Source organism: Oncorhynchus masou, chromosome 9 (genome assembly GCF_036934945.1).
Source record: "Oncorhynchus masou masou isolate Uvic2021 chromosome 9, UVic_Omas_1.1, whole genome shotgun sequence".
NCBI lineage: Eukaryota > Metazoa > Chordata > Actinopteri > Salmoniformes > Salmonidae > Oncorhynchus > Oncorhynchus masou.
The window spans coordinates 60,721,962-60,749,888 of NC_088220.1; the positions used below are offsets into that span (position 1 = coordinate 60,721,962).

General features: G+C 39.9%; 2 protein-coding genes and 1 long non-coding RNA gene across 10 annotated transcripts in view; 1 reads left to right on the top strand and 2 right to left on the bottom strand.

Moving 5' to 3' along the window:
- Positions 1–263: 263 nt before the first annotated feature.
- Positions 264–10,398, bottom strand: tbx2b (T-box transcription factor 2b). 4 transcript variants are annotated; one of them, XM_064974753.1, is made up of 7 exons: positions 9,375–10,398; positions 7,936–8,212; positions 6,197–6,343; positions 4,653–4,729; positions 4,198–4,385; positions 2,754–3,364; positions 264–1,947 (listed from the first exon to the last, which is right to left on the bottom strand). In XM_064974753.1, exons 1-7 carry the CDS (start codon positions 9,731–9,733, stop codon positions 1,513–1,515), a joined length of 2,094 nt encoding a protein of 697 aa, XP_064830825.1. In that variant the 5' UTR covers positions 9,734–10,398; the 3' UTR covers positions 264–1,512. The 4 variants fall into 4 exon arrangements, with proteins under 4 accessions (XP_064830825.1, XP_064830827.1, XP_064830826.1 ...); XM_064974755.1 differs by having other exon boundaries at positions 4,198–4,367; positions 9,375–10,396; XM_064974754.1 differs by having other exon boundaries at positions 7,945–8,212; positions 9,375–10,394.
- A 60-nt stretch (positions 10,399–10,458) lies between these two features.
- LOC135546380 (uncharacterized) lies at positions 10,459–24,448 on the top strand. The gene is made up of 3 exons (XR_010456574.1): positions 10,459–11,124; positions 11,368–11,474; positions 22,483–24,448. It is a non-coding gene; the product is annotated as an uncharacterized LOC135546380 (long non-coding RNA).
- The window catches only part of LOC135546378 (BCAS3 microtubule associated cell migration factor-like), a 363,062-nt gene continuing 359,500 nt past the window's right edge, over positions 24,366–27,927 (bottom strand). For 4 of the 5 annotated variants that reach the window (XM_064974747.1, XM_064974748.1, XM_064974746.1 and 1 more), the window contains one exon: positions 24,367–26,288. In XM_064974747.1, the coding sequence (XP_064830819.1) occupies positions 26,140–26,288 (149 nt within the window). In that variant the 3' untranslated portion in view covers positions 24,367–26,139. Of the gene's footprint in view, positions 26,289–27,927 lie in introns of all 5 variants that reach the window. The other variant, XM_064974752.1, reaches the window with a different exon arrangement.

Sequence of the window (27,927 nt, forward strand, 5' to 3'; positions counted from 1 at the left end):
CAAATATACTGCCGACAGGGGGCACCATACACTAAGAAAACTACTTAGGTCTTATTTTAATTTGTAAGGGGTATTATCATTCATTTAGAAGCCTATTTCATCTGATGTTGGGAGATAATAATAATCATAATTAAGCTATAATTATAAAAAAATATGTAGCATATATACATTATTAATAATTAATTTCAATTATTATTATTATTATGAATTTAAAAAGATAATTTAACTGTGTCCAATAGGTACAAAATATGAGTGAACACAACTTTAACACATTGTTTGTTTTTTAATTGAAATTGTGAGATAATTCAACAAAAAATCACAACCAGCATAAGCAAGATACGCTTTCAATTTTAAATATATTTATATATATATAGATATGCATTATGCCCCATTTAAAGAGAACTGTTATCATTCTCTCCTGTGTTGGAGTGAAATGACCTGAGGTTTTCCTACATCTCTGCCTCTCCTGCAGATAATAGTCAGGTAATGTGGCAAATAGGCAGCTTTCTCTCTATCTATCTCTCTTTCTCTCTTTGCTGATATTAGTTTTTGAAGACAGAGATAAACATGGCACACATGTTAGTTTCCTTCATGTGTCACAGGCAGATAATCAGCTATGCATTACAGATAAAAACTTTCTGGTTCAAACCAACAAGCGCCTAATAGCTTTCATTTTCAGAATACGTTCATGTAAAATAAAAAAAGAATAAAAAGCAACGAGTTAAACTCTAAATATTATATACACGTCAATGTACAGTCTTAAATAAATTAATACCAATTGCATATTCTTGGATTCCTTTATAGCTTATTTACAGAATTTATTTTATTTACATAAATAATTCAAACAAAAAAATCTGACAGAAACGATAGGCCTAAGCGTTCTTCTATCAATTATTTTTCACGGAACGTTCATTTTATCCAACCCTTTTGAAATAATAGCCTATGTTTTAAAAACTTTTGGGATGTAGCTTGTTTTCCTGTCGTTTTACAGGTTGCACCTTCTCCATAATGCGGGCAAAACGCACACTAGTGTTCATTCAGTACTTATGCTGCTGTAGTGCTCTCATCATTAAAAAAAGCACGTCTATTGATTATAGTTTAAAACTGTTCTCTCTTCAGTCCCTAAAAACAATGCCACGACGTTGCCACTGTCGTTTAACATCAATATGCTCTACATGAAGAATGTTGTTAGTAGGGTTTCCTCCTTGCGGTATCCTCTTAGTGTGCTCAAGTTTTAGCCAGACGCCTAAAAATTCAGTGCCCACTTTTGGTTTTCATATTATTTCGATGCTTCAGTTTCCTATAATATTGAAAGCGTACCCCACACAGAAACAGTAAGTGACGACGCTGGTTCTCTCTCCTTCATTCCATGCCTCTTTTCTCAGTCCAGGCGCGCGAAAAGGTAGGCCTGTATTGACATTTCCTCGCATAATGTGCTGTACAAAATGTCTCATAAAGTCCTCTGATATTTCAAGCCAAGTCGTGGTGGAATATATTATTCCATTAGTGAGATCACTTAGGAGAGTCTCTCGGGGGGTACGTCTCTCTCTGGCTCTCCAGGCCGCTCACTAGTCTCTGGATGTTTTGGAGCTCATTGATAGAGTCCTTCATCGATTTGGGGGAGCTGGTCCTATGACTCGACCCCGCTTTGTGGTTGTGGAGCTCAGGCACGGGACTCGTCTCCCTGCTGCCCGATTTGGACGACTCGGAGCTGGGGTTTAGGCCGCCTGGCAGGCCGGTGGTGAATAGACTTGTGCTCTGGGCCATAGACACGGGGAGCTGATAAGGGTTGAACCGGAGCCGGGGGCGGGAGCTGGTGAGGAAGGGATTTCTCGAGAGCGAACTGGCAGTAGTGCTCGTGGGCATAGCGGAGGCCGCGGCGGCAGCGGCAGCCATGTAGGTGTACGGGTACGGGAACAGGCCTCCAAAGGTCGGCATGGAAATGCCCTGAAATCAGACAGGAGAAAATGGCAGTTAGTACCGGGACCGTGATAGTGGTATATTCAGACCACGATGTAGCCTACTCAAATGACTAGGCTTACTGAACCTTGGGGAGTCAGCTCAACGACCAAATTACGCACGGCCTGAATAGCTAGTTCACTTCAATAATTAAACCTACAAGGAATTCGTCTTCTACGACGTTAAAGAACCCTTTAGAATAATGAAGGTTATATGGATGGGATGTTAAAAAGGAGAATACTTATTCGCATTCCAAAGGGAGGTAAATAAAAGCCAGGCCTCTCGTTTTTCCTCCCACACATTCCCTATGAGTGGTTGATTTATGGGCGGTCTTCTAAAGCATGTTCTTTTAAAACAAATATCAGACTGCTTTGAAAAACCATTAACAGAACTGTTGTTCAAAATTATAATAATAATAATATAGGCCAAGACATGTATTGGTCGCTCTTCTGGCAGCATGTATCCTCTCACTGCGGTAAGTGTGCAAGAGCCCCAGGACTCCCTAATCCTAGTGGCAGTGACCTGATAACTCAACAACATGCTGCGCATTTTTAGTTATGCCGAGATTGGGCCTGCTAAATATGTCCAGTCACATGTACAATACAAGGCGTCTACAGTGGACATACTTTAGTTTACTTGTAAGAGTTGTGCTTTGTTAGTCAACGTCTATTCTAGTCCCTAAATAATAATGTCCCCAACGGTGTTGGCGCCATCAAACGAGCATAAAGGGCTATGAGTGATCACTGAGTTCAAACAAACCATTTGTTACCGTGTAGAATTAAAGTCGCCCTTACCTGAGAGGCGAGCATGTGCTGCGATAGATGGAAGGGGAAAGGGTTCGGCGCGCCCCCGGTGCCCTGTGCGGAGAGGCTGCCGTTTTCCATACCACTTGCCCCGGATACCGAGGCCAATAGATGTCCCATGCTCATGGCAGAAAACGCACCTGGGCCCATAGCGAACTGTCCAGGGTGAAATAGCATTTGTCCGGCGTTCATTGGATTAAAAAACTGCTGGCTGTGCAAGCCAGACAGGGCCAAACTCTGCAGGTGGCTCGCGCTGAAGTGTGAGGGGCTGTCTGTTTGAACCATGAGCGGGGAGAAACTTTCTTTGGTTGCGCTTATCGCGCCGCTGTCTGCGGTGTCCTTTTTTGACGAATCTGTAGTGTCTTTCCTGTGCCTGTTCTCCGTTTTGTCTCCTTTCTCAATGTTCCTTATACTGAATATGGAGTCGCTCGACTTTCTTGAGTCCGGATAGTCTTTCTTTTCCAGACTCGGCTTTTCCTTCACCCGGTCCTCGCACCTCGGGCTGAAGGGAGAGGGCGGCTCCGGTTCAGGGCTGTTCGATGCGGTACAGCCCTCATCCTGATGATCAAGTTCTTGCTCACTGTCAGTACAAGCTTTATCATCTGTAATAAAATAAAAAGTTGTAGTCAGAATTGGCTGTACATTTTGTATGCTTAAATGTAAAATAACTGACAAAATGCCATGTCATGCTCAGACTTAATTGAAACAATTTTTTAAATAATGGAAAGTAAAATATCAGTTGAAACGGCAGTGGTTAAAACATTCACAAGCACACCCACACGTGATGATTTTAATTGTACAGTCATGATTTAGTGTCAACATGCCTTGTTAACCGTTTCCTTCCTACATGTCAGCCCAAGAGTTTGACTCGGAGCGTTAACATGGGGCTTTATGTTGTATTTTTAGGAGGCCAACTCTCTTTGTTTCCTCAGAGTAAATAGACTTCAGTTATGAATCGAAAGTTGAGCGGACAGCAGTTGCTGTTTTTCGATGGTCAAATAGCCTGATAAGTCTATGCATTACAAGACGAAACAGTTTTTAATATTTCTATAATATTTCTATAATAAGTGAGTTGAACAAATAGCCTGTCAAATAATAACACTTTAAATCTGAAGAACAGGAGCTGCTGGAAACATTCAAAGTACATTTTGTAATTAGAAAATGTACTATAACACTGTTTTTTCCTGGTAAATTGCACATATATTTGGACATAATACATTAAATGAAGTGGACACAAACCGTATACTGTTGCAATGCACAATGTGGGTATAGGCCTATAGCCTATTCTCTTTAATAGGCTATATTACTAGAGGATTTGGCCTATTGTCGACTTATGTCAGCCACCGTAAGTCTAAATGCCATTGGCCACAATGGCATTATTATGTTTAAGCCTATCGAACGAATTGAGATTTAGGTTAAATATAATTTATCTTACCTGGGCTGATTCGACTGAACCTAAGCGGGCTGGATCCAGGTCCGATTGGAGAGTGTGCACCATCTCTGCCGGTTGTTGGTTCACTAGACGAGGCATCAGAGTCGCCCCCGTCTCGGTCTGCTTTGCATTGGTCTTCATACATCCGCAGAGAGGGAAGGGTCAACTGTTTCCTAGAGTTGAACGGTTCCCTTTTAATAATAGTGGGTACATGTATTCAAGTAAGGCATCCATACACCATTAACATGACATCAGGGCAGCTGTGGGCCGACCTACATTCAATGATAAGCCTATATTCAGAGTTGAGAAAAGCATGCATTTTGTCATTTTTATTTTGTTAACTAATAAAGACATAACATATGTCCTATGCATATGATCGTATTATGATAAATATAATTGATATAGAAGTAGGCTAGACTACACAATGTGATGGGCGAATCGACATAGCCTATGCTTACCTTTTCTCTCTTCTTCCATTTCCGGTGTCTCTGAATCCTTTGGCAAAAGGGTTATTATCAATCTTCAGCTGTGTTATCTGAGGACAGGAAATTGAGAAAATAAACCATGAAAAATAGACCTAACCAAGACGTTAGAATGAACTACTACTAGTAGTAGTAGTAGGAGTAGTAGGCCTTAACTCGACCTATAGGTACAGGCCTAATAATGAATTGACCTATATATATGGTCACGTGTTTTTCTCAACATTATTTATTCTGATATATTTCTCCCACACACATAGTGTCCCGTTAAACACACCGAACAGAACTCACTCTGTTGAAAGGAAGCCCCGGTAGATGTTGCATTATTAATGGAGGATTAATGACGAGGCGTTATTCTCACGACCCCCATGAGAAACATTGTTTCTCCATCCATTTTTTTCGGATTGCTGAGTGGGGGTGACTTGAACAGATGACTGACTATCTTATCCATAATTAATTATGTGGTTTGGATCATTGCTACTTCATGCAAGGTTTGTATGGAACAAATACTGCATGGGCTTTGGAGCCACCCCCGTCACTGGAACCGCTGTGCACGCTGCTTGGTTTGTCCTGTTTCCCCCCTGCTCATCTTGTATGGAACTCTTGAGGAATTCGCGAATCGACCAATCAGGGAATCGCAGTTCCTCGTCTGTCACGCTTTGATTGCGCAGGCAGCTTCTGACACTGTGTAGCTCGCGGACAAACTGGCGAGGGTAGTGCCTTCTAATCGATTGTGATTTTTTGCCATAAACTTTACGATAGCAAATAGACCACCACAGGCCCCTCTGACACGGACTCCAATTAGACTCAAGGAGGGGGAGAAGAGAGGGGGTAGCAGGGAGCTAGATAATTTTAGACTGCAACTAAAATAAATACTCAATACATCAAATCTAGGAATTACTGACACCCCGAAGAACCATGAGATATCCGTCTTTAACCAAATGGTGTCCGTGTCCAAAGATGCGCCATCTAATTAGATTTGAATGGAATTGTAGCCTTTAGTCAACAGTAGCAACTCGTCCATAGTCCATAGCCCATAGACGGAAAGACAACAGCAAGACAACTTTTTCAAATACGTATTTCACTAGGCAAATATATGCCTGCAATTGTAGGCTAAACTGGTTACGTAAGGTTAACCATAACATTTGACAATGACGACCAACATGCGGTTTGATTGGGCAGCTGCATTTAGTCCTACAGATTAAAAACCCTGCAGAAACGGTTTCACTGTAAAACTTCGGACTAAATTCGTCAACAAAGATCATTAAATGAAACAAGTTTGTACAAATGAGTGAGGCCATCGAATTCCACAAATGAGACAACTTTTCACAGCATAAAAACAAACGAAACAAAAACGAAATTGAACCTCAGATTAACATTTTGCTGATAGAAAATCGTGGCATGTATGTGAATCCAGGCCCAACCTCACATGACAAGGTTATTTCATGGTCTCTAACATTAATGTAGCCTGTGTTAAATTCCACTTTATTGTACTGTATTGTGTAGGCTACTGTATTGCTTACCTTGTCGTTTTGATAAGCTGTGACAGCGATGAAGTCTGTCTCTGGGAACACGTATGTCCTAAACGTGCTGTAGGGGAGCTTCAGGATGTCGTTGGCCCTCACGATATGAAACCTGGGTTGGTATTTGTGCATGGAATTAAGAATCGTCTGTGGAGGGAAGGGAAAAAAAATATTATTATCATTTCATCGCCACCATCTGATGCTAGGCCTATCTCAAAGTCACTCTTAGGCCCATACGTGAGTAATACAATACAATCATGTACATCACATCACATTAAATTAATATATGTTATTATTATTTCTTATAAAGATTATCATTCATAACAATAAGTAGGTCTATTCAGAATTGGGCCTACTGCGTATTCTTAGAATGCAAGAGAACACACCTTTGGTCAACACAGATCGAGATAAACATTGCATTATCACATATGCTGGCTAACCTACTGGGTATCTGATAACATTTATAACACATGTATATACATGAATCTATACATTCATTAAATGGGGCAGCAGGGTAGCCTAGTGGTTAGAGCGTTGGTTGCTGAAAGGTTGCAAGTTCGAATCCCTGAGCTGACAAGGTACAACTCTGTCGTTCTGCCCCTGAACAGGCAGTTAACCCACTGTTCCTAGGCCGTCATTGAAAATAAGAATTTGTTCTTAACTGACTTGCCTAGTAAAATAAAGGTAAAATAAAAAATAAAAATACTACAACATGTCGGCCTGTACACACTGACTGGATAATTAAAGATACAGGTTGGATAGCATATGGTAAAATGTAGGCCTAGATCTATTAAAACACGGTCTGCAACATTTTGCAGATGCGTCTGGCATGTAAATGTTCAATTTGTTTACAGTCGGTTTGTTTGCACATAGGTTTATGAGCATTGAACAAACACACGCTGTAACACTGCAGCTTCTCTCTAGCCGACTTTCTGAGGCATCCATAATTCTCCTCTTCTCCGCGGTTTATTTTTTACAGTAGGCTACAAACAGCACTTCAGGGACCAACGGCGAAACATGATCGGTCTTCGAGTTCGAGCACAGGCTACATCCACACATTGTTTTTATTCCAAGCTGCTCAAGCTGGCTCAAGGCAGTGAGGCTAGGTCAGAATAAAGCAATCAAACCCTATTTCCACTCTACCCAGTTCCCTTGACCAGATTCCTGACTCTCATAATCCCCATTTCTCAAGAATCCCCCCTTTGCTTATATGATTTAAAAAAAATAGCACATCTAATGCTTGAATCGTGATTTCAATCCTCTTCCTCAATAGTGTAAAACTTAGTTTTATAAATGTGTAAATACGTTATATTATTAACCTACTATATCTACCAACAACAAGAGCATTCGTGATATTAGATTTATAGTCTACTTTTATGAAGCTTTAGACAATAATATATTGGGAGATCATATTTGGAAACAGGCCTATGTCGACATTGAACAGTGGGGGCATGTCCTTCCTGCATGTCGACAGTGGCAACAGCATGGCAATACTAAGCCATACATATTGGGGAAAATGCAGTTCCAATACAATAGGCCCACTAAAATAATGTTGCAAATAGAATAAGAGTATCCAAGAAATATAGACACATCTCACTCATAAAATCCAACAGTATCTGTCTTTAAATACACTGTGTTACTCCATAACCTAAAACATATGCTGTATAAAATGTGTGTCATGTATTATTATTAATCACAAATACAATTGCGTGTTTAAATGTGAATAAAAGTCAACATACAGTACTTACAAATCCATGCTTGTCCGATATATTGTTGGTCAGCTTCAGTTTATGAAAAGCAACAGGCTTGGCCATCCACTGCTCTCCCGTAGCTGGGCTATCCGGGTGAATGTACATTCTTTTGGGCATCTCCGGATCGGCCTTTCCCGCTACCATCCATCGAGAATTGTGGAACTTGTAGCGGCAGTCGTCGGCAGCGACTATATCCATCAATAGAATATACTTGGCTTTTTTATCAAGCCCATTTATTCTGACTTTAAACGGAGGAAACATTCTCCTGGAAGACAGACAAATATGCGTGGAATTAATTGCATGTTGGCTTATTCATAAACATATGACATTTAATGTTGTCAGACAAGACACAAAAATCTGGCAATAACATTGTATTAAGATGTCATTAGGCGAGTCGCTCTCTTTGTGTCCAGTGAAAATGCAACACTATTTAATCGATATAGGCAAATTATAAAGTAATATTAATTGACAGAACTGTTCTTTATAATAAAATCATTCAATCAAATTATGTACATGCAACTTTGAAAATACCATGATAGTTGTATGAAATAAAACGAATAAGTTATCAGCCTAATAACCTACTTAAAAGTATTCTGTATTTATTTGATGATTATAATATTTATATTATAATATAATATTTTAGGAATTCGTCTGTAATCAGTCAAGTGAAATATATTTATGACATGACACTATCACTTAGGTTAAATCACAATCCTCTTTTTCCAGTCTGTCAGTCTGTTTACAAAATCCAGAAGCTCAACTGTCATGACAGAATGCAGTTTGATCCATATGCTGGTATCGTTTTGCTGACTAAAGCCAGGGGAGGGTTTTTTCCCTCTCTGGCAAGACTACTAACCTAAACTAAACTCAAAACGGCTCGTCTTTAATGCATTCAACATTTTCTAAATATAGCAAATATTGATCCTTTACGGTCTCTGATAGCGTCTGGAGGAGACGCTGTCAAAGACGCTCCGAACTTGATTATAACAATCGTACCATCGAAACTAAATAAAATGCTATAAATCAGGTCACAATAGTACGCTGTGATTGTATTTATCACGTTTAAGTTAAATAATTAACTTATTTCGATAATAAACTAGGCCTATACGTTAAAGAACAGACAATAATCTACAAAGAATAACAGCATCACATAGCGCCAGTCTAGCCTACAGCAGGCCCTGTAATATTGTTTCGCTGTAATCCTAAATGTAACTACCTCTTTCGAACCCACTTGCTTTCGCCATTATCTTTCTGAAGCGTTACAGAATAAATCTGAACACAAGGCACATCTGAACACAAAGCCTATACAGTATGGACAATATTTGTCCCACCAAGATTTACATGCTATAATCGCCATTGATGGACAGAGAACAACCATGACGCTGTCGTCAGCCTCGCTAGCAATAATTATCAGAGCGCACTCTCACCTTCCAGATTTGGTAATAACCATCTCAGTTCCTATTTTGTGAAACTGGTCCCATAGGTCCTTGGCCTCCAGTGTGACTTTAGGGTCGTCCTCCACCTCTTCCTCGGGCTCCAGGCTCTTCAGGCTGCGGAGATGAGCCGCCTGGTGGTGGTGGCTGAGAGCCGGGTGGAGCCCTGCCTCCGCGGCTCCAACGAGGTGGTCCGACATGGGCTTAGTAAGAGCCGCGTGAGGCAGAGTGAGCGTCGGGAAGAAGGAAGGCTGCGCGGCCGCTAGGAAAGCTGACATGGAGAAGTCGGTCGGCCGGTGAGCGTGAAAAGGGTGATAAGCCATGGCAGTCCCTGTGAAAACTGGATCTCTCATCGGTGCATCCAAAATATCGAAGTGAAATTATGATATACAGTGCGATTCTCCCCCCTCGGCAAAAAACAGTAGGACACTTTCCAGAATAATGTATTGTTATTTCTGTAAGAAGTATACAGAAGTAATGTCGAATACTGTGCCAGATAGGCTATGAATAGACGGGTTATAGACGGTTATTAGCAGAAAAACCTGAATTGATAGGAACTAGCCTATACTACACGTAAACCCGTTGCTGGTACCTCCACGAAGTGCAGTAACAATATCAGTCAAAGATAGTGAAGCAGCTACGCTTTGAGAGCAGAATCGGGGTTTCCTTCTTTCTCTCGACCAGTCGCTTTGAGAAAAATAAGATGTGCCTCTCTGAAGGCTGAAGCAATCATTCCACACGGACACGGAGTTGAAATGGTCTTGCCCTGTTCACTGAAGAACTGTGACTATCTCACATGTTCTTCCTGCCTCGATCCCAACACTAATGAACCAAGCCCCTTTGATTGCTGATTTTACGCTTTCTGGACCAATTGTGGGCCTCTATAGGCGTGGTTTTGACAGCTCCTGCCAGACTCGAAGAGAGGGGGGTGGACAATAAGGTGTCGGAAGCATTAGCAGTAAGAAAACATGTCAACAGAATAAAATATTAACCAATGACAGGAAAGCTCGGAAAATCCCACCCCCATCTCCAAGCCAAACACCGGGTCAGCCCTCAATTCTTGACCGGTGGAGGCATCACCTCGGTCGGTTAGCGCTTTATACTGTCGATGAGGTGCATAACTCCAGCCCAGAACCTGTGTCCGAATAGATAGCCTTTATTGCTCTGTAGTCGCTTTCATGATAGCCTATAGGTAGGCTAAATAATGTTAGTAGGCTGTACCGGTGATTGATTTTTTAATGTATGAAGAAGATTCCAAATAGATTCGTTGTGGTTCCATTCCATGTTAAGATTATATTATCAGTTTAGGTCCTCGTCATTGTTTTACCTCATAGCCATTCTATCTAGTTTCGTTTGTTTAGAAATCCGCGTGCAGTTTTATCTGTTTAAGTGTTTATCTTGGTTTGGCCATAATAACATACAGTTCCATCACTGCTTGTGCGTAATGATAGATTTAGATAGACAACGCTGAGACGGTAAGAGAGTCCACAGCCTCCCGTACCTGAATGGTAGGCTATCGGACTCGATTTAGTGATTATATTCTAGGGCTGTCGATTTCCGTGACTCGCTGCTGTTTTGTGAACGCTTCACCGCAAGGACAGCGACTAATAAACCGGACATTGCCACTTTAAAAACAGCCCCGGGTCATTCGAAAAGCGCAGGACCAGATGCTGCATCGAAGCATGAAGAAAAGAAAACAGATGAATGAATGAATTTCGAGAGCAAAATTGACAGATAAAACGCGGTAAGTGCTTGCTTATAGCCTTACAGAAAGTAAATATATATTGTTTTTCTGACGTGTAACCTATGTCCCCTTCACAAAATAAATAATTCCTGCACACGTTATAACCTACGCAAAGTGAATTATTGTACATTCACTTTATTTGATTGCCTTATATCCTAAATAGTGAAAATAATAAAACCAGTTCTCCGATACTATACTGTATTCCTTTAATTCTAATATGATCTTATTCACTCTCATTTTCAGCATAAACTGACACAGCAATGATATGATTTATAATACATTGTCACGGGCAGGCTCTCTTCTGAGCGTGAGGGAACAACAGTGTCCGGACTCGCCTGGGCTGTTTGTTGGTATGTGTCAAACCACATACACGTACATTACACACTTCAGACCTTTGCAACGAACCCTACGGCGACCCGACCAGAAACTCGGTCTCGGTACTGCTCTGTTGTACCTTTAAGAAATGTATTATGTGGACCCTAGGCTTGATTAACATGGATTCGGTTGGTTAAAGAGCCGTTTGGCGCCAGTCGGCTGACGCACCACAATAAGAGCAGACTCTTGTCACTTCATATTTACCCTAAAATCCTAACAGCGAGCGCCGTCCAATCCCCCTTGCCATCCACACCAAAGCTGCGGTTTGTGCTTTGCGTTTAGGGGCTGAGAATGCACTTTCGGAATGATTATTACTTTTCATCAAAATGTGAAAATGTGGATATACACGGAACAGTCTGCCCAGAAGTTGATCCGACGCATACAAGTAGAACCGGTTTCGCGCTAGCTCAATCCAGAACATCGTCACTTCGACATAAAAACTGAAACAAAAACGAATAATCCTTCCGAATAAATTCGTCAGATACAAACCACACATTTCCGATTAACCATTATATTACCGGTTGAATCGGTGTTTTGTGTAGGTCTTACATTTCTTCCTTAATTAACGGTGTTCGCACATCTCCATTGACATTAGTGTCAATAGAATATTACACATTCCTTTCCAAGTGCAAGTTGAGAGCTTGAAGGATTTACATTAGATAAAAAAACGGAATGAAATTAAACGTAATCTATGCTTAAAAGTAGCCTACTTTTGAGAGTTTCACACATTTTGAATGGTATAAAGTGCAATAGCTATTGACCTTGTTTGGTGCTCTGTTCTAGTGCATCTTACTATCTTATTCCAGCCTTTATTCATATGATGTGATTAGTCATGTATCACTAATGGGAAAATAAAATATTACCCACCCTGTAGCATGTTCCTTGGTGGTTAGAGGTGAGACACTTGTTGCTTATATCTATCTGAACGTCATAATCCAGAGTCAGTGGAATATTTTCGGAACATTGATCACTTGTTTTTGCAGACCTACTCTATTAAAACCCGACTGACGTCTCTGTGCACTATGCAAACGAATGTCTATTTATTACAAAACTCACTTTGCTTCAAATACCATTTTTTAAGATCTGAGAGACATTCTATAAATGGTTTTATAAACGTATCACACCAACCGTGCTCAAAATTGTAGTGAATTTATTTAGGCCTTGTTGTCAATACATTTTGTGATCACAGCGAGCAGAATAAAACGTGTAGGCAGGCCTTCATCAGTCTTGATCTGAATAAATTATTCTGCATAACCTAATTGGAATCTTTATGTTGTGGCCTAAACTTAAAGCAATCAGGTAAATTGTGATTCTTTATTTCGTTTCAATTATGAAGAATATAATCAGAATAATGAAAGTTGTTGAAACCCTGTAGAATTATTGTTGTTATAATAGGTTAAGGGTGGTCAATTATGCATAATGGATAAGGATATAACATTTGGCTACTAATTTTCTAGCTCATTAGGCCCAGCATGTTTCATCATTTAGTTTTGTGAATATAATGTTCTTATTAAACATTTGAAATTGCAGATAGGGAATCTATTATGTATAGGGCTACAGTTTCAGTGGTATTTATCATTAAGCCTATTTTAGATCTATTTGATTTAGTTTGAATTAAGGATAATTTATTTTTATCAATCTCACATCTTTAAAGCGCTATACTTCCTTTTTCAAAAAACCTGGTCAGTCTTTGTACTTGTCTGTCATGGTTTTCGTCCTTTATAGGCTATACATTCAACTCGTGGTCGACTGAGTCAGTCAGTAGCCTAGTCAGTGAAATTAAGTGCATTCTAACAGACGCTAACTGCTGCTAGACTGTGTAGAAGACTCGTCGTTAAAGCTTAGCCTACTTACTCAGGTTCAAGTTAGGGAGAAGAAACATTCTGAGTGGGAAAAGATCAGCACCACATGGAGAATGTTAATGGTTTTCTATGAATATACTTAAACAACTAATTACATCAACAACGGGTTTGCAATTACGCTGCATGTATTTGCTTTGTGTACATACCCTCCATGTAGTGCCTTCAGAAAGTCACCCCTACGTTTTCAATATATCGTTGTGTTACAACCTGAATAAAAAAAATATTAAATTGAGATTTGGTATCACTGATCTACACACAATACCCCATAAAGTGAAAGTGGAATTAAGTTGTTTGAAGAAAATGTTCGAAATTAACAAAAAATGAAAAGCTGAAATGTCTTGAGTCAGTAAGTATTCAACCCCTTCGTTGTTGGAAGCCTACATAAATTCAGGAGTAAAAATGTGCTTAACAAATCACAAGATATGTGGACTCATTATGTGTTCAATAATAGTGGTTACAGAATTGTTGAATGACTGTCTGTTAGGTCCCTCAATCTGAGTGAATTTCCAGCACAGATTCAACCACAAAGACCAGGGAGGTTTTTCAATGTCTCACAAAGAAGGGCACTGATTGGTAAATGGGTAAAAGTTTTTAAAAAAGCAGACATTGAATATCCCTTTGAGCATCATGAAGTTATTAATTACACTTTGGATGGTGTATCAATACACACAGTTACTACAAAGATACAGGCGTTGCTTCCTAACTCAGTTGCCTGAGAGGAAGGAAACTGCTCAGGGATTTCACCATAATATAAAACTGAGGATGGATCAACAACATTGTAGTTACTCCACAATGACAGAGTGTAAAGAAGGAAGCCTGTACAGAATAAAACATTTGAAAAACATGCATCCTGTTTGCATCAGGGCACAGAAGTAATATTGCAAAAAATGTGGCAAAGAAATAAACTTTTTTCCCTGAATACAAAATGTTATGTTTGGGGAAAATTCAACAACACATCACTGAGTACCAGTCTTCATATTTTCAACCATGGTGGTGGCTGAATCATGTTATGGGTATGCTTTTCATCGGCAGGACTAGGGAGTTTTTTATACAGCTAAGCACAAGCAAAATGCTAGAGGAAAACCTGGTTCAGTCTTCTTTCCAACAGACACAGAGACAAAATCACATTTCAACAGGACAATGATGGTGGCAGGTAGCCAAGTGGTTAAGAGTGTTGGACTAATAACCAAAAGGTCGCTGGTTTGAATCCCTGAGCTGGCAAGGTGGAAAAATCTGCTGTCCTGCCCTTGAGCAAGGAAGTTAACCCCTAACAACAACGTATCCCCGGGTGATGACATGGACATCGATAAGGCAGTCCCCGCACTTCTCTGATTCAGAGGGGTTGAGTTAAATGCAGAAGGCACACTTCAGTTGAATGTATTCAGTTGTGCAACAGACTAAGTATCCCTAATCACAAGGCCAAATCTACACTGGAGTTGCTTACTAAGACGACATTGAATGTTCCTGAGTGGCCTAGTTCCAGTTTAGACTTAAATCGGCTTGAAAATCTTTGGCAAGACTTAAAAATGGCTTTCTAGCAATGATCAACAACCAATTTGACAGAGCTTGAAGAATTATAAAAATAATAATTAATGGGCAAATATTGTACAATCCAGGTGTGCAAAGCTCTTAGAGACTAACCCAAGAAGCATCAAAGCTGTAATCACTGCCAAAGGTGATTCTAACATGTATTTTCTCAGGGGGTGAATACTTATCTAATCAAGGCATATTAGAGTTATAATTTGTATGAATATTTTATAAATGTTAGAATTATACAGATTATGTTGTGTAGGGCACTGACCAAAATTGACAATTAAATCAATTTTAATCCCACTCTTAACACAACAATGTGGAAAAAGGCAAGGGTGTGAATACATTCTAATGGAAAAAAGCAATCATCAAGTGATATGGTGTTATTACTGATGACTTTTAATCTCGTTCATACCAGAAGCGTTCCCCATTATATCCTACTACCTGTTAAAGCAGAGATGAGAGATGTGGCCATAACGAAAATATTCAGCATATTTCTGTTAAATGTCGAACATAGTCCTTTAGAAATAGGCCATTTATGTATTTATGCTCGCTCCTGTGCGTGACAAGATATCTGCTCGCCACACCTTGAGATCATTTCCTATGTAAAAGGTTATAACCCCAAAGGAACATACATTATTTTGCTTTAAGCCCTAATATAATTTGTTTAAATGCAAGCTTTGGGTGAAAATGTGCAGAAAGAACAGTGCACCTTCAGGGTTTTTGTGGTGACCAGCGTGCTACTGATATGCTGCGGGAAAAGTCTAATTACGAAATAACGTGAAACTATTGTAACTATTACAGCCGTATTTGTCTGTAATTTAGTAGGGCTATTGTTATTTTTTTTAGGCTACTCTCGCTGCATTGTTACTTTTTTTCTTTAATATTTTCTTCCCATCTCTCTGCATCATCTCTCTATATTTAGCCGGTAGACTGAGGCCTTGGCGCCAGACCGTTTAAGACCTGTCAAAGTCCCTCATATTTCCCCTTGTCACATGTATACCCAGCGCCTCCTTCAGCCAGGCTACCACCAACCCCCTCACCCTCCTATTCCCCATCTCTCTTTCATTCTCGCTTACTACACTTCTCCGCCCCCTCTAGCGCGCTCTCTCACTCTCTACACACACACACACACACACACACACACACACACACACACACACACACACACACACACACACACACACACACACACACACACACACACACACACACACACACACACACACACACACACACACACACACACACACACACACACGGCCTATTTAATTTTCTCTCCATTTCTTCTTCTCCCACTCATTAAAGCCGGGTTTTAATCCCTCTTTCCCGCCCTCTGCGAACTTTGTGCAATTTGCTCGTCTTCGTGCTCGTGTTGTCTCATTGACCCGAGTCAGCAGGGCTGCCGGTGGGCTGTCCTGTCCGCTTGGACAAATTGCGTCTGATTGATGAAAAATAACAATTCTCACAATGAGCGCTGGTAGCCGAATAGGCGCTCCTCAACCCCACGCCCGCCCCTCACAACCAACAACCCAACAGGGCTCGGAGGGTTCAACGAATGGGAGCCCCTGATGCTCTTCTCGACCCTTGGCACCACCAAAACAGTCCCACTAACACTTTGGCAGACAACCCCCCCCCCCATCCGTTTAACACTTATTGTTCATAATACACGGTTTGTAAAAGTGGAGGGCAAAAAGACTGTTGTGACAAAATCCAAAACTGGTAATTGCTTATTGATCAACAATTGTGATTCCACTTATGTTATTTTCACGTGCAGCTATCACCTTGAAAGTCGGCTTTAGTAATAATAGGTTAAAATTAGGTTATTTGTAAAATAGTAGCCCAGAACTTGTGATTATGCCAGGTCCGTGAATTGGAAATATGTTTTATGCTTGAAAATCTACGTTAAATTCTTATATAGCGAATTGTATAGCCTTTTGTCTCTGACGCACAACTTGAATGCTTGAAGCGATTGTCTGGAGAAATTGACAGCTAATATAGCTAATTCTAGTTCCTAATTCTGTGGTGACAGCCTACCTTTTGCAGGTAGCAACAGGTGGGGGCGCTAAAATGACCCCACGGAACACCCTTAATGCTGCTCTCCAGTCTCCTTGTTACTCCACTAAACCAAAACACTCCATGTTCTCTGTGTTGTTCACTGTTTCCCTCTGTCCAAGTTCATTTGACTGTGATTCAAAGATGTGTGTGTGTGTATGTGCGGGCGCGTGTTTACACATATTACGTCGTTTGCTACCCTTGGACATTACGTTCTACGTAGCCTGCAGTAAAACATGTATTATTTATTTTAATATACAAAAACATGTATGCATTTAGAAAGGCTTGAATGATCATACTATGTAATGACAACGGGTCTATAGTTTTTGACAAAACAATCTTCCCAACAACATTTACCTGCATTGTCATTGTCTGTGGTTGCAGGGTTGGGTAGGTTACTTTCTAAATGTAATATGTTACAGTTACTAGTTACCTGTCCAAAATTGTAATCAGTAACGTAACTTTTGGAATACCCAAACTCAGTAATCTGATTACATTGAGTTACTTTTATATTACTCTCCCCTGAAGAGGCATTAGAAGAAGACAAAAATGTATGTTACCAATTGAACGACATCTATGGCCGGATAAATCAATGTTAAAGTTTACATAGCTGGCCATATATGGATGTCAAATTACACTTTCTGGGTTGGTTATGTAGGCTTCTAACCCATCGCTTTCTACTGCATATAATAATAGGATTAAATTATATCTTTGCATTAAAAACCAAAGTCTATCAGAATTCCAGTCATTCCAATAAATGTTATACCCCTTGATCTTCAGGATTGGGACTTGGAAATATTTAAATATAGATTAGCCAATTTGTTTTACCTGAGCACAACCCCAAAACTAAGGACTTATTAGCCAGCCCTACTCTGTTGTTTATGATTTTGTTGTCGTGGAGGACTGATTGGGCTCATTGATTCGGGGTAAAAAAAATAAATGCTGCGCTCATGGAATGGCATGATGTACATGTGAAAAATGAACATTGCTATATGCCTATTGTTTTCCTTTTTGTAGTCAACACTTTGATATCTTAATAATATGCAACTCTTTAAAGTGCAAATCCACAGAGGAAACAATAACAAAATGGAATCCCCGCCTCTGTTTTGGTAAAAAGCTGAGGGATGGGCCTGAGAAATGTAACCACTCTCAGATTAATAGAAAAGAGCTATGGATGGATTTACAAACATTGGAGAAAAACAAGCTTTTTTGGGATTCTTATGGAGTGTGAAAGTTGAACTAAGCTCATGAAACATTTATAAGTTATATTCTTCAATAATCAATGGATATATATATATATATATATATTTATTTATTTATTTATAAGTCCACAAATGGATGAAGCAACTACAAACATATATTTATTTATAAGTCCACAAATGGATGAAGCAACTACAAACTTCCCCTGTAAGTCTACCAGAAGTGTGTGAGTTTGAGCATGTGTCTATTAGGCTTATGGATATAAAAAAAATATCAGCATGAATTAGATTTTGCAATAGGCTGGGATCCTCACTATGCAGCTGTTGCAAGAGCGCATTTTTCACTGGCTGTCCACTGGTTTCAAAAACAATGATTGATAGGCAGCTTAAACTGATTTGAATTCAACCATTATTGGGTTCAAATACACATTTAGATTTGTGAACAGCCATCCACAATACGTAAGGCGCAAATAGCCAAATGAGAGAGCATCAATGTGATTCACATCAATGCGCTATGAAAATATCAATAATAAGTGATATCCGTATCGTCGTAGACTACACTACTGCTGTCATCCTTACCAAGCGTTTATTCAAATTGGTTAATCTTTGGATGCCGACAGCAATCGCACCATTGGAAGACATAGCTTGGACTGTAGCCTACAAAAGCCTATTCCTGCTCCTTTCCCGCTATCCATCAAACACATTTGGTGTGTCGTCATAGTGGTCTGATTCGCTCAGGTGGAACAAATTTAAACCTCCGCCCCTTTTCAACGCTGATTTTAATGTCACTGAGAAAACACAGAAGTGTCAAAGTTTTTTCGCTTACAATATTTTAGCTGGTAACGTAACGGATTAGTTACCGTTTTTTGTAATCCCTTACATATAACGGATTACATGTAATCCGTTACTCCCCAACCCTATGTGGTTGAGAGTGAATTAAGTTTTTGTTTCTTTTCTGCTTCTGGCAACACAGGTTGAAAGCACAGGTTGAAAGCACACATTACTCCATGCAGCTTCGGGAATTTCCCTTCCCGCTGCCGGCCCTCTCGTCCCCGGATTCCCTACCTTTGATCAGCGAGGCCTGGCCCCAGAGCCACCGGAGCGGTGCAGCATTTGGGATGCTTATTCAATTACAACCCCGTCCGTGACCCTGGCATATATCATTAACCCCCTTACCTTCAATGCAGCGCGCTTTACACATGCGTAATGGGCCAGGTCACAAGTGAACACGTTTTTGCGCTAGCAGGATCTTACTTGAGTGCAAAATAGCATAAAGACGTATTTGTTTTGCCTTCATTTATTTCTGAAAAGATATAGACCAAAATCACTAAATTACTTACCATCTTTAAGCATATCATGCAATTGTACACACAATTACTTGTAACTTTTATTTCTTATTCTTATCAGTATTTTTTTTAAACTGCAAAGTTGGTTAGGGGCTCGTAAGTAAGCATTTCACTCTAAGGTCTACTACACCTGTTGTATTCGGCGCATGTGACTAATACAATTTGATTTGATTTGATTCAATGAAACTTCCATATCATGGTTTCGGTCGAGTGACCTTGAATGGACCTTAATTGATAGTTTAACTGATAACAGTGACTTACATTTAAAAAAATATTTTTTAAATACCCTCAACATACCTCAGAGATGGCAGTTTTAGGATGCTGCTGATAGCAACCTGATAGAATAACATGGCTACCAAATCCATCAAGTATTTACACCACGCATTATAGCCTAATTATTTTAATTAAATTATGCGGGTTAAACCGTAGGCTATTTTGTGTGAGTGACCTATCCAACTGAAAGAGATCTGATTCTGTGAGTAGGCCTAGAATAAATTTAAAAAGCATTAGCCTATGGAGAAAGGAGAATAGCCTGAAGATTTTTACAATCTTTTATAGGCCTGTTTACATCTTTTGAATACTGACAATAAAGGTAACACGAAGAAATGATCCACCAGTTCGTTCGTGTTAAACTTTGACAATAGTGTTATAACAGTGATTTATTTGACAATAGTGTTATAACAGTGATTTATTTGACAATAGTGTTATAACAGTGATTTATTTGACAATAGTGTTATAACAGTGATTTATTTGACAATAGTGTTATAACAGTGATTTATTTGACAATAGAGCTAACAGTGATTTGCACGCACCTTTGAATTTGTGGTGCAATGCTTTTTCTTTGTGTCGATAAACTGATGTAATGGAAGTCTTTACTAGATATATGTTATAACCGAGTTAAGGTCATAATGCTACTGATTCACAACTTGTAAACAAAGCTGCTGTACTCGAACATTGTTAGAGTTAGAGATATAGGACACATGCAAGTTACCTGTAAAGTGTATTTTATGTATCTAAGAAAATGACGAAAAAATGTAAATCCATGTGGGTCGATACTGATGTAGGCTACAAGTAGGTCTACCTACTAGACAGGGAAAGGTATATCACTCACTTCAGTAGCAAGCTTCATGTAATTGTTGCATCTGCAGTTAAAATAAACCGGAAAATAGTCCACAACAGAAATAAATTGGAGATTATAGCCTAGGTGTTAGAAGTTCTCTGACCGATTTTAGACGTGGAAGGTAGACAATATAGCCTAGCCCTATAAACCAGTGGTGCCCAGATTTTTTTAGGTTACTGTACCACCAACTGAATTTAGCTCTCCCCGGAGTACCCCTGAAGTACCCCCTCGTGCATTTACCAGTAGGCTTCTCAAGTACCCCATGTGGATCAACCTTGTGTATAGGCCAAGTAGCCCCAGGGGCCTTAGTACCGCTGGTTGGGAACCACTGCTATAGACTAACCATTTTGGTTTGTTCAAATGTCGTAGCTCAAATAGCTATGAGAGAAACGATAAGCTAATGTCGTATTGATGGAATAACAACCCAATTGACAACATAAATGCGTATATAGCAGATCAAGTTCTGTTTAGGATCGTAACTCTACAACAGCCTTGATCAATTTGATGTGATAGGCTATTATGTTTCACATGCATTCAGTTCCCTTGAAAATAACCTCATTTTCCGGCTTATTGCTCTCTACTATAGGCTACAGTCCTGTCAAATTCGCGTTCACTTAATTAACAGAGTTGAACATGTTGACAGTGCATCAAAATTACATGTTCAATTCATGCAACAGAAAACATTGAATCGTAATATATACAGAGGCGATATGAAATTACCTGAGGTTAGGGGGAAACTACTTATTTCAGTCATACTTTAATTTATCGACAAGAAAAGCACTTTCCCGTACTACATTTCGAACGTAACCTCTCACACGATGGTCTCTATCATTGGATTAGAAATAAATGTACACATACTATAATCTTGTTCAGAATAAGGCGATTAGGATCCTCAAAAGTAAGTGTTTTTCGTTTGAATAAAGTGTAGAAGTAAGTGTTTTTCGTTTGAATAAACCCATTGATGCGTAACATTTTTTTCCATGGACATTTTGGCACTGTAAACAATACAGAACTGTTAGGTTATATCAAATAATATTCGCCTCCGGTTAGACGATTGAAAAGCATGACCTGAAAAGTGACAAGATTACATTTGTATATTAAATTAACAAAAATAATAGCCCTATGTGAAGTCTAATTGGTCTTTGGGTTGTTGTATTTGTTGTATTCACTAAAAGATCATAACATGTCATCAACATACCTGCAATAACCACGGTATTTCCCACTATACTTTGTCTGCCATATTCATATGAAAATAGGATATAATGAAATGGATGCCACTATAAATTCATTCGCAAGTATGACTATTTGATACCCATTGACATTCTTACATTTATCATTTAACAGACGTTCTTATCCAGAGCGATTTACAGTAGTGAGTGTATACATTTAACTTGTTTCATTCCTATTTGATATCCAGTGCACTGAGGAGAGGAAAATAATTGAGTGATACAAAAAATAGGTAATTTTACTTGCCATAACAGAACTATTTGCTAACAATATAACAGTTTTATACTCTATTTAGTTGTGGATGACAACAATTAAATGCAATCAAAATAAATAAGATCTGATATTGTACACACAATATAATGCTATTAGTCTGTTGAGAAATTATTGAATGTAAGTGAATAACAACTTTCATCACATTTCAAGACAGATAAGTACACTAATAAATCACTCGAAGTTAAAGAAATATACACGTTTGGATAGAGATAATTCAATTTTTCTACAGTGGATGTTGTGTTTTTTTTTAGCAAAACAATGTTAGCAAAAACATAGCAAACCTGTCCATAAGTGGTTGTAGCTAGCTATGTATTAATGATGCTTCTCTCCTGGTGCCAACCTCTCTCTCCTCTCTCTGCTCCTATTCACAGATTTTGCTGGCAGAGGAGGATGGGTATTCATGGAGACTGTCACAGGAGAGGAGGGTAACGACCAGGGCCTGTTAAGGAGGCAAACAACGTTTTGAAACAGGGAGGTACGATTTGTACTTGATCAATAAGAACACAGGTACAGTTTTTCAGATGTGAAATGATTAGTTAAGGTGTGCCCTCCTTATCAGGCCCCTGCCCCTGGTAGAGGTGCCAGCTGGGGCACTGGCCTGGGCATGGTCCCCTCAGACTTAGAGAAACATTGCAAGGCACCATGTCACAGCACCAGGGGAGCGTCAGTGGGCAAACCATAGAAATATAACGGAAAGAACAGGCATCCCCATTCAAGTCTATTATGCCATAATAGAGCCTCACAGTGGAAGTGTCATAACTCTCATAAAACCTAGCGGTCAAACAGGGAAATGGTTCCAATCGTTTTTCCACCATTCATTTTTATCATAGGGGATTTTAGAAATACTTAATAATAAGGGCTGTGTTTTGTGTAGGTTTACCCTGGCGTGATGTTTTGATAACCATGTAAATCTCTCTCGGACAAGGTGACTTTTATCAATATATTCAGCTCTATTTACTCTCAGAATCGAAAGTGCTAATTAGCATCAAACTAGACATCATGCAAAACTACAAATCCCTGCAAGCTCCTGCACATCATCTCCCGCTGACACCTTTGCTAACAGGTATTGTGTCAATTTAAAAGGACAGTTCACAGAATTGTCTATTTAAATAAATGTAGCCAATTTATTAATTACTAGATTTAGCTAACATTAGATAGTTAATTCAGAGATTCTTACCTTTGCCTCAATTCGGCAGTCTCGCCCAGATCATCATGGCATTTGTAGTTCTTCATGATAGCCATATTAGCAGCTAATTAGCATTTCATTGTTGGGGGGTAAATAAAGGTGAATATATTAATATATCCTACAGAGATTTACATGGTTATTAAAACTTCACCCCAGGGTAAGCCCACATGAAACACAACCTTTTTCTTAAGGTTTTCTAAAATTCCCTACGGGAAAATGGTGGGAAACAATTGGGACCATCTCCCTGTTTGACCGCTAGGTTTAATGGGTATTATGACTCATAGGGTGTGCTTGTAAATTCCCTCTGGTGTGCCTGAGTGTGCTCAGAGAGCCCTCTGGCCGTTCGGAAATTCAGAGCATTTTGCTCTCGGAGCGTTCAGAGCGTACACTGGACGCTCTAGCAGAGGAGTAGGGTTGATCTGAGCGTTCTGACCTCACAGCGGCAGTCAAGCACCCAAGCTAACTGGCCAACGTTGGCTAGCTTGCTAGCTACTTCCAGAAAACAAATGAGAGAACACCTCACGCTGACCATTTTACTCACCCTAGCAGAGTTGATTAGGCTGTTTTCATGTTATCCAGAGCGTTGGTGACTGTTACTGTGCTGCTGGCAACTATTTAATTACGCTTTTTTTGCCGACATCAGCCATATTCAACGGGTGTTGTTGAGCGTTTGTAAATTCAGCAGTTATTCTGCGTTCTGGCACACTCAGACAAGAGTGCTCTGAAATTGTGATAGCCAGAGTGAATTTATGAACGCACCCATAATTGGCTACTCTATCGGTGGACCAGCAGGGTTAGGGGTTCCAAGCCCGTTCTATTGATTATTTTTGTATGGCGAAAACAACCTGAAGAAGAGAGCAGAGCATGCCTGAGTATGCCTGCTCAAACACATTCACATGGCCATTGTTTCAGTCTCAGGCTCAGTTTTGGTCCCGTCTAAGGTAAGTGAATTGCATTTAAATAAGACAGTTGCACAAGACAGTTCACATAATTGTCGATTTAAAGAAATTCAGCCAATACAATACAAGCCTTACATCAATTAGTCTTGTACTGATATTTGAACATTTTGAAGTTCATTTGACTCTTGATCTGAGTGATACGTTTTAGAGTGTTGTATTCACGGTCTGCTTTTCCACAATAAACTGGCAGAAAATGTGCACTGGCTTTGGTGTGGTTTATTTATTTTCATTAAATTAAACGAGAAGTCACTTTACATTTACAAAAGCACTTGCTGATAACTTTTGTTCACGTGATTGAAACGATGACTCTGCAGGTGTAATATTTATTTAGCATATATGAAATCATTGAGTATCCAGAGGTAATAATAACACATCAATACATTTCATTAACATGAATGTATAGCAAATAACGATTTGGTATTTTACAAAACCAATATTAGTAAAAATGTATTTAATAAACATGTGTTCTGCATTAAAATGAATAAATTCATCATGCCTCTTTTATGTTACATTGTCCAGTGACCAAGCAGCAGTAGCCATCGACTCATTCAACATGCAGAATTACGGGAATATGGCTGTGTTCAGTAGGGTGAAACATTCCCGAACATTGCAGATAAATATGTAATATATAGATCTGTAATGACTCCTTTTCCTACAGGACAGAGAGGAGTCACATGTTCTATAAAATGTATTTCTACCTGAAAGTCCTGTAACGTAGCATTTTTCTGAACAGACCCGTGTAGTCAACCAGACATCCATTCCCCAGACAAAGGACTAGGATTGTATTGTGTTATAAAATTAAAATGTTGACAAACACTAAATACAAAATCAGTGACCAAATATTTAGAACTTGTTTTAAGTCTCAAAGGTGAGTCTATCTTTCTGTTCTCACTAGTGCATCAGATCACACTTCATTTCAAGTCCTATGTGGTCTGGTCAAGTCTAGCAATGACCCATTCACTAAGAAAAGCAAGCTGGCAAAGTAGTTATTCAGCATACAAGCGCGTATTTGTGTTTGGGGTGTGTTTGAGGTGTGTGTGTGTGTGTACGCAAGTAAGGAACAAGCCTTTTCTTTTGTTAAAGCACAAACCTGTTTTTTGTTGCAAAAAATAAAAATAAAATCATAATCAAAGCAAGATGAAATCATCAGAAGACACTCGACTCAACAAACTAAAAAGATACCCACCAAAACCATCAATGTTACCAAATGAAGAGAAAAGCATACATGGAAGTGATTTGGTCTTAATAAGCAAAGCTAATATACATTACAGCGTGCATGCTGAGCAAGGTCGTTATCTTCAGAAGTAAAACAACTACAGCTACATTAGGTCCATCACCATTTACAAGCTTGTGAAAAAGTCAAAGTGACACGTAGTTCATCAATTCCATAAAAACATGTCTAGCTAAATAACAAACTTCAGCTATTTCACACACCCAAAATGAAACACACGCCATGTGACACATCGACAGACAGACAGACACACATCGGTAGGTGGGAGTAACACTGGACAGTTCCTGGATTTGGAAAGAGAGAGGAGGGAACATGAAAAGGGAACCACTGCTCACAATAACATCCTAATGAACATCAACATGGCGAGAGACCGGAAGACATCAGGACTGTCTGGCTGTGCTGTGTGAAGCGGTAGGATGGATGGTAGGTTGCAGACCTGGGTTCAAATACTTTATCTGGGCTTTATTGAGCTTGTCTCTCTCAATAGAACCAATAGAATAGTTGGAACCAATAGAATACTTGTAAAATGTAGTCCCCTCCCATCAGGCACCCCAGGCAGACTAAAGCAAACACTCAAAGCATTTGAAAGACTTAAAATAGTATTTGACCCCAGGTCTTGTAGGGTGGTAGGCAGGCTGTCTCCTGGTCTCCTCTAGGGGAATCCGGAGGGGAAGAGGCTGAGGGGCTGGCTCTCGTTGGTGGGCAGTGGAGAGCGGTAGCCCTCAAAGTTACGGGGGATGGAGCCGCTGGTGGAACCAGAGCTGTTGCTGAGAGTCTCAATGCTGCCCTCCCTCTGGAGCTCTGTGGGGGTGAGACACACACACACACACACACACACACACACACACACACACACACACACACACACACACACACACACACACACACACACACACACACACACACACACACACACACACACACACACACACACAATGAAAATTCCAATCTTCTATGAGCTGTACATTGAAAGTGTTGTAACGATGTAAGTAGATTATGTAGTGCTGAGTGGAATTTTGTCTTGTTTCTGTCTGTGTACCAAACCAATAAAAATGTACATTCACATATAAAGCTGCCAGATGTTGTCTTTATCAGAGGCCAAGGCGGAGCTACAACCATTTCGCGTCTCCCTATCCAACTCTACAACAGATGAAGTGTCTATAGGGGACAAGGGCTAGGGGCTGTTTCTGGACAGGGCCCAAAACGCCACTCCCTCCACTACCATGTCTCTGGGTTGGTTGGTCTGCTCGGTCAAACACACTGACTCTCAACCTGATTCATTATCCATCCCAGTAGTAACAGTACGGTACGCCAGCTAGCAGTCTGCTCCTGTGTAGACTGACACACTGTCTGACAGGCTGCTTCAAAACCATTCACAGGGAACGGTTACATGTCAGTCTATGGCCATACGGAACATATTAAAGAGAAGACATGTTGTAAAACATATCCGTCAAGATGGGTGCAGACTGGCATGGTGTGAGGAAGGAATGAAGGCAGTGATCTACGTGATGCATTTTGACACAGATCAGACATATACACCAGTCCTATTGATGATGGTATATATGACGACGATGGGGGGGTGTGTGTGTGGGTGGGGTCAGTAGCGTGTGCGTGCTAACCCCTAGCCCCTCTACTAACCACTAGCCCCTCTACTTACTCTAGCCCCTGTCTCCATATCCCAGCCCAGATCATGATGGCATTTGTAGTTCTTTAAGATAGCCACATTAGATGGCATTTTTTGGGGGTAAATACAGGCGAATATATTCATAAAAGTTACCTGGTCTTAGAGAGATTTACTTGGTTATTAAACCGTCACCCCAGGGTAAGCCCATATGAAACACAGCCCTTATTTTAAGTGTTACTAAATCCCCTATGGGACAAATTAATGGTAAAAAAATGATTGGAACCATTTCCCTGTTTGACCGTGTGTTCATAAATTCCCTCTGGAGTGTCTGAGTGTGCTCAGAGAACTCTCGGAAATTCAGAGCATTTTGCTCTCGGAGCATTCAGAATGTCCAGTGTACACTCTAGTCGAGGAGTGGGGTTGATCCGAGCGTTCTGACCTCCTGGAAGGATATCGACCTCATCCCGTCAGCACAGGATGCATGGTTATTCTTTAAAAGTGCCTTCCTCACCATCTTAAATAAGCATGCCCCATTAAAAAAATGTAGAAGCAGGAACAGATATAGCCCTTGGTTCACTCCAGACCTGACTGCCCTTGACCAGCACAAAAACAATCTGTGGTGTATTGCAATATCATCGAATAGCCCCCGTGATATGCAACGTTTCAGGGAAGTTAGGAACCAATATACACAAGCAGTTAGGAAAGCTAACGCTAGCTTTTTCAAACAGAAATTTGCATCCTGTAGCAAAAACTCAAAAAAGGTTTGGGACACTAAAGTCCATGGAGAATAAGAGCACCTCCTCCCAGCTGCCCACT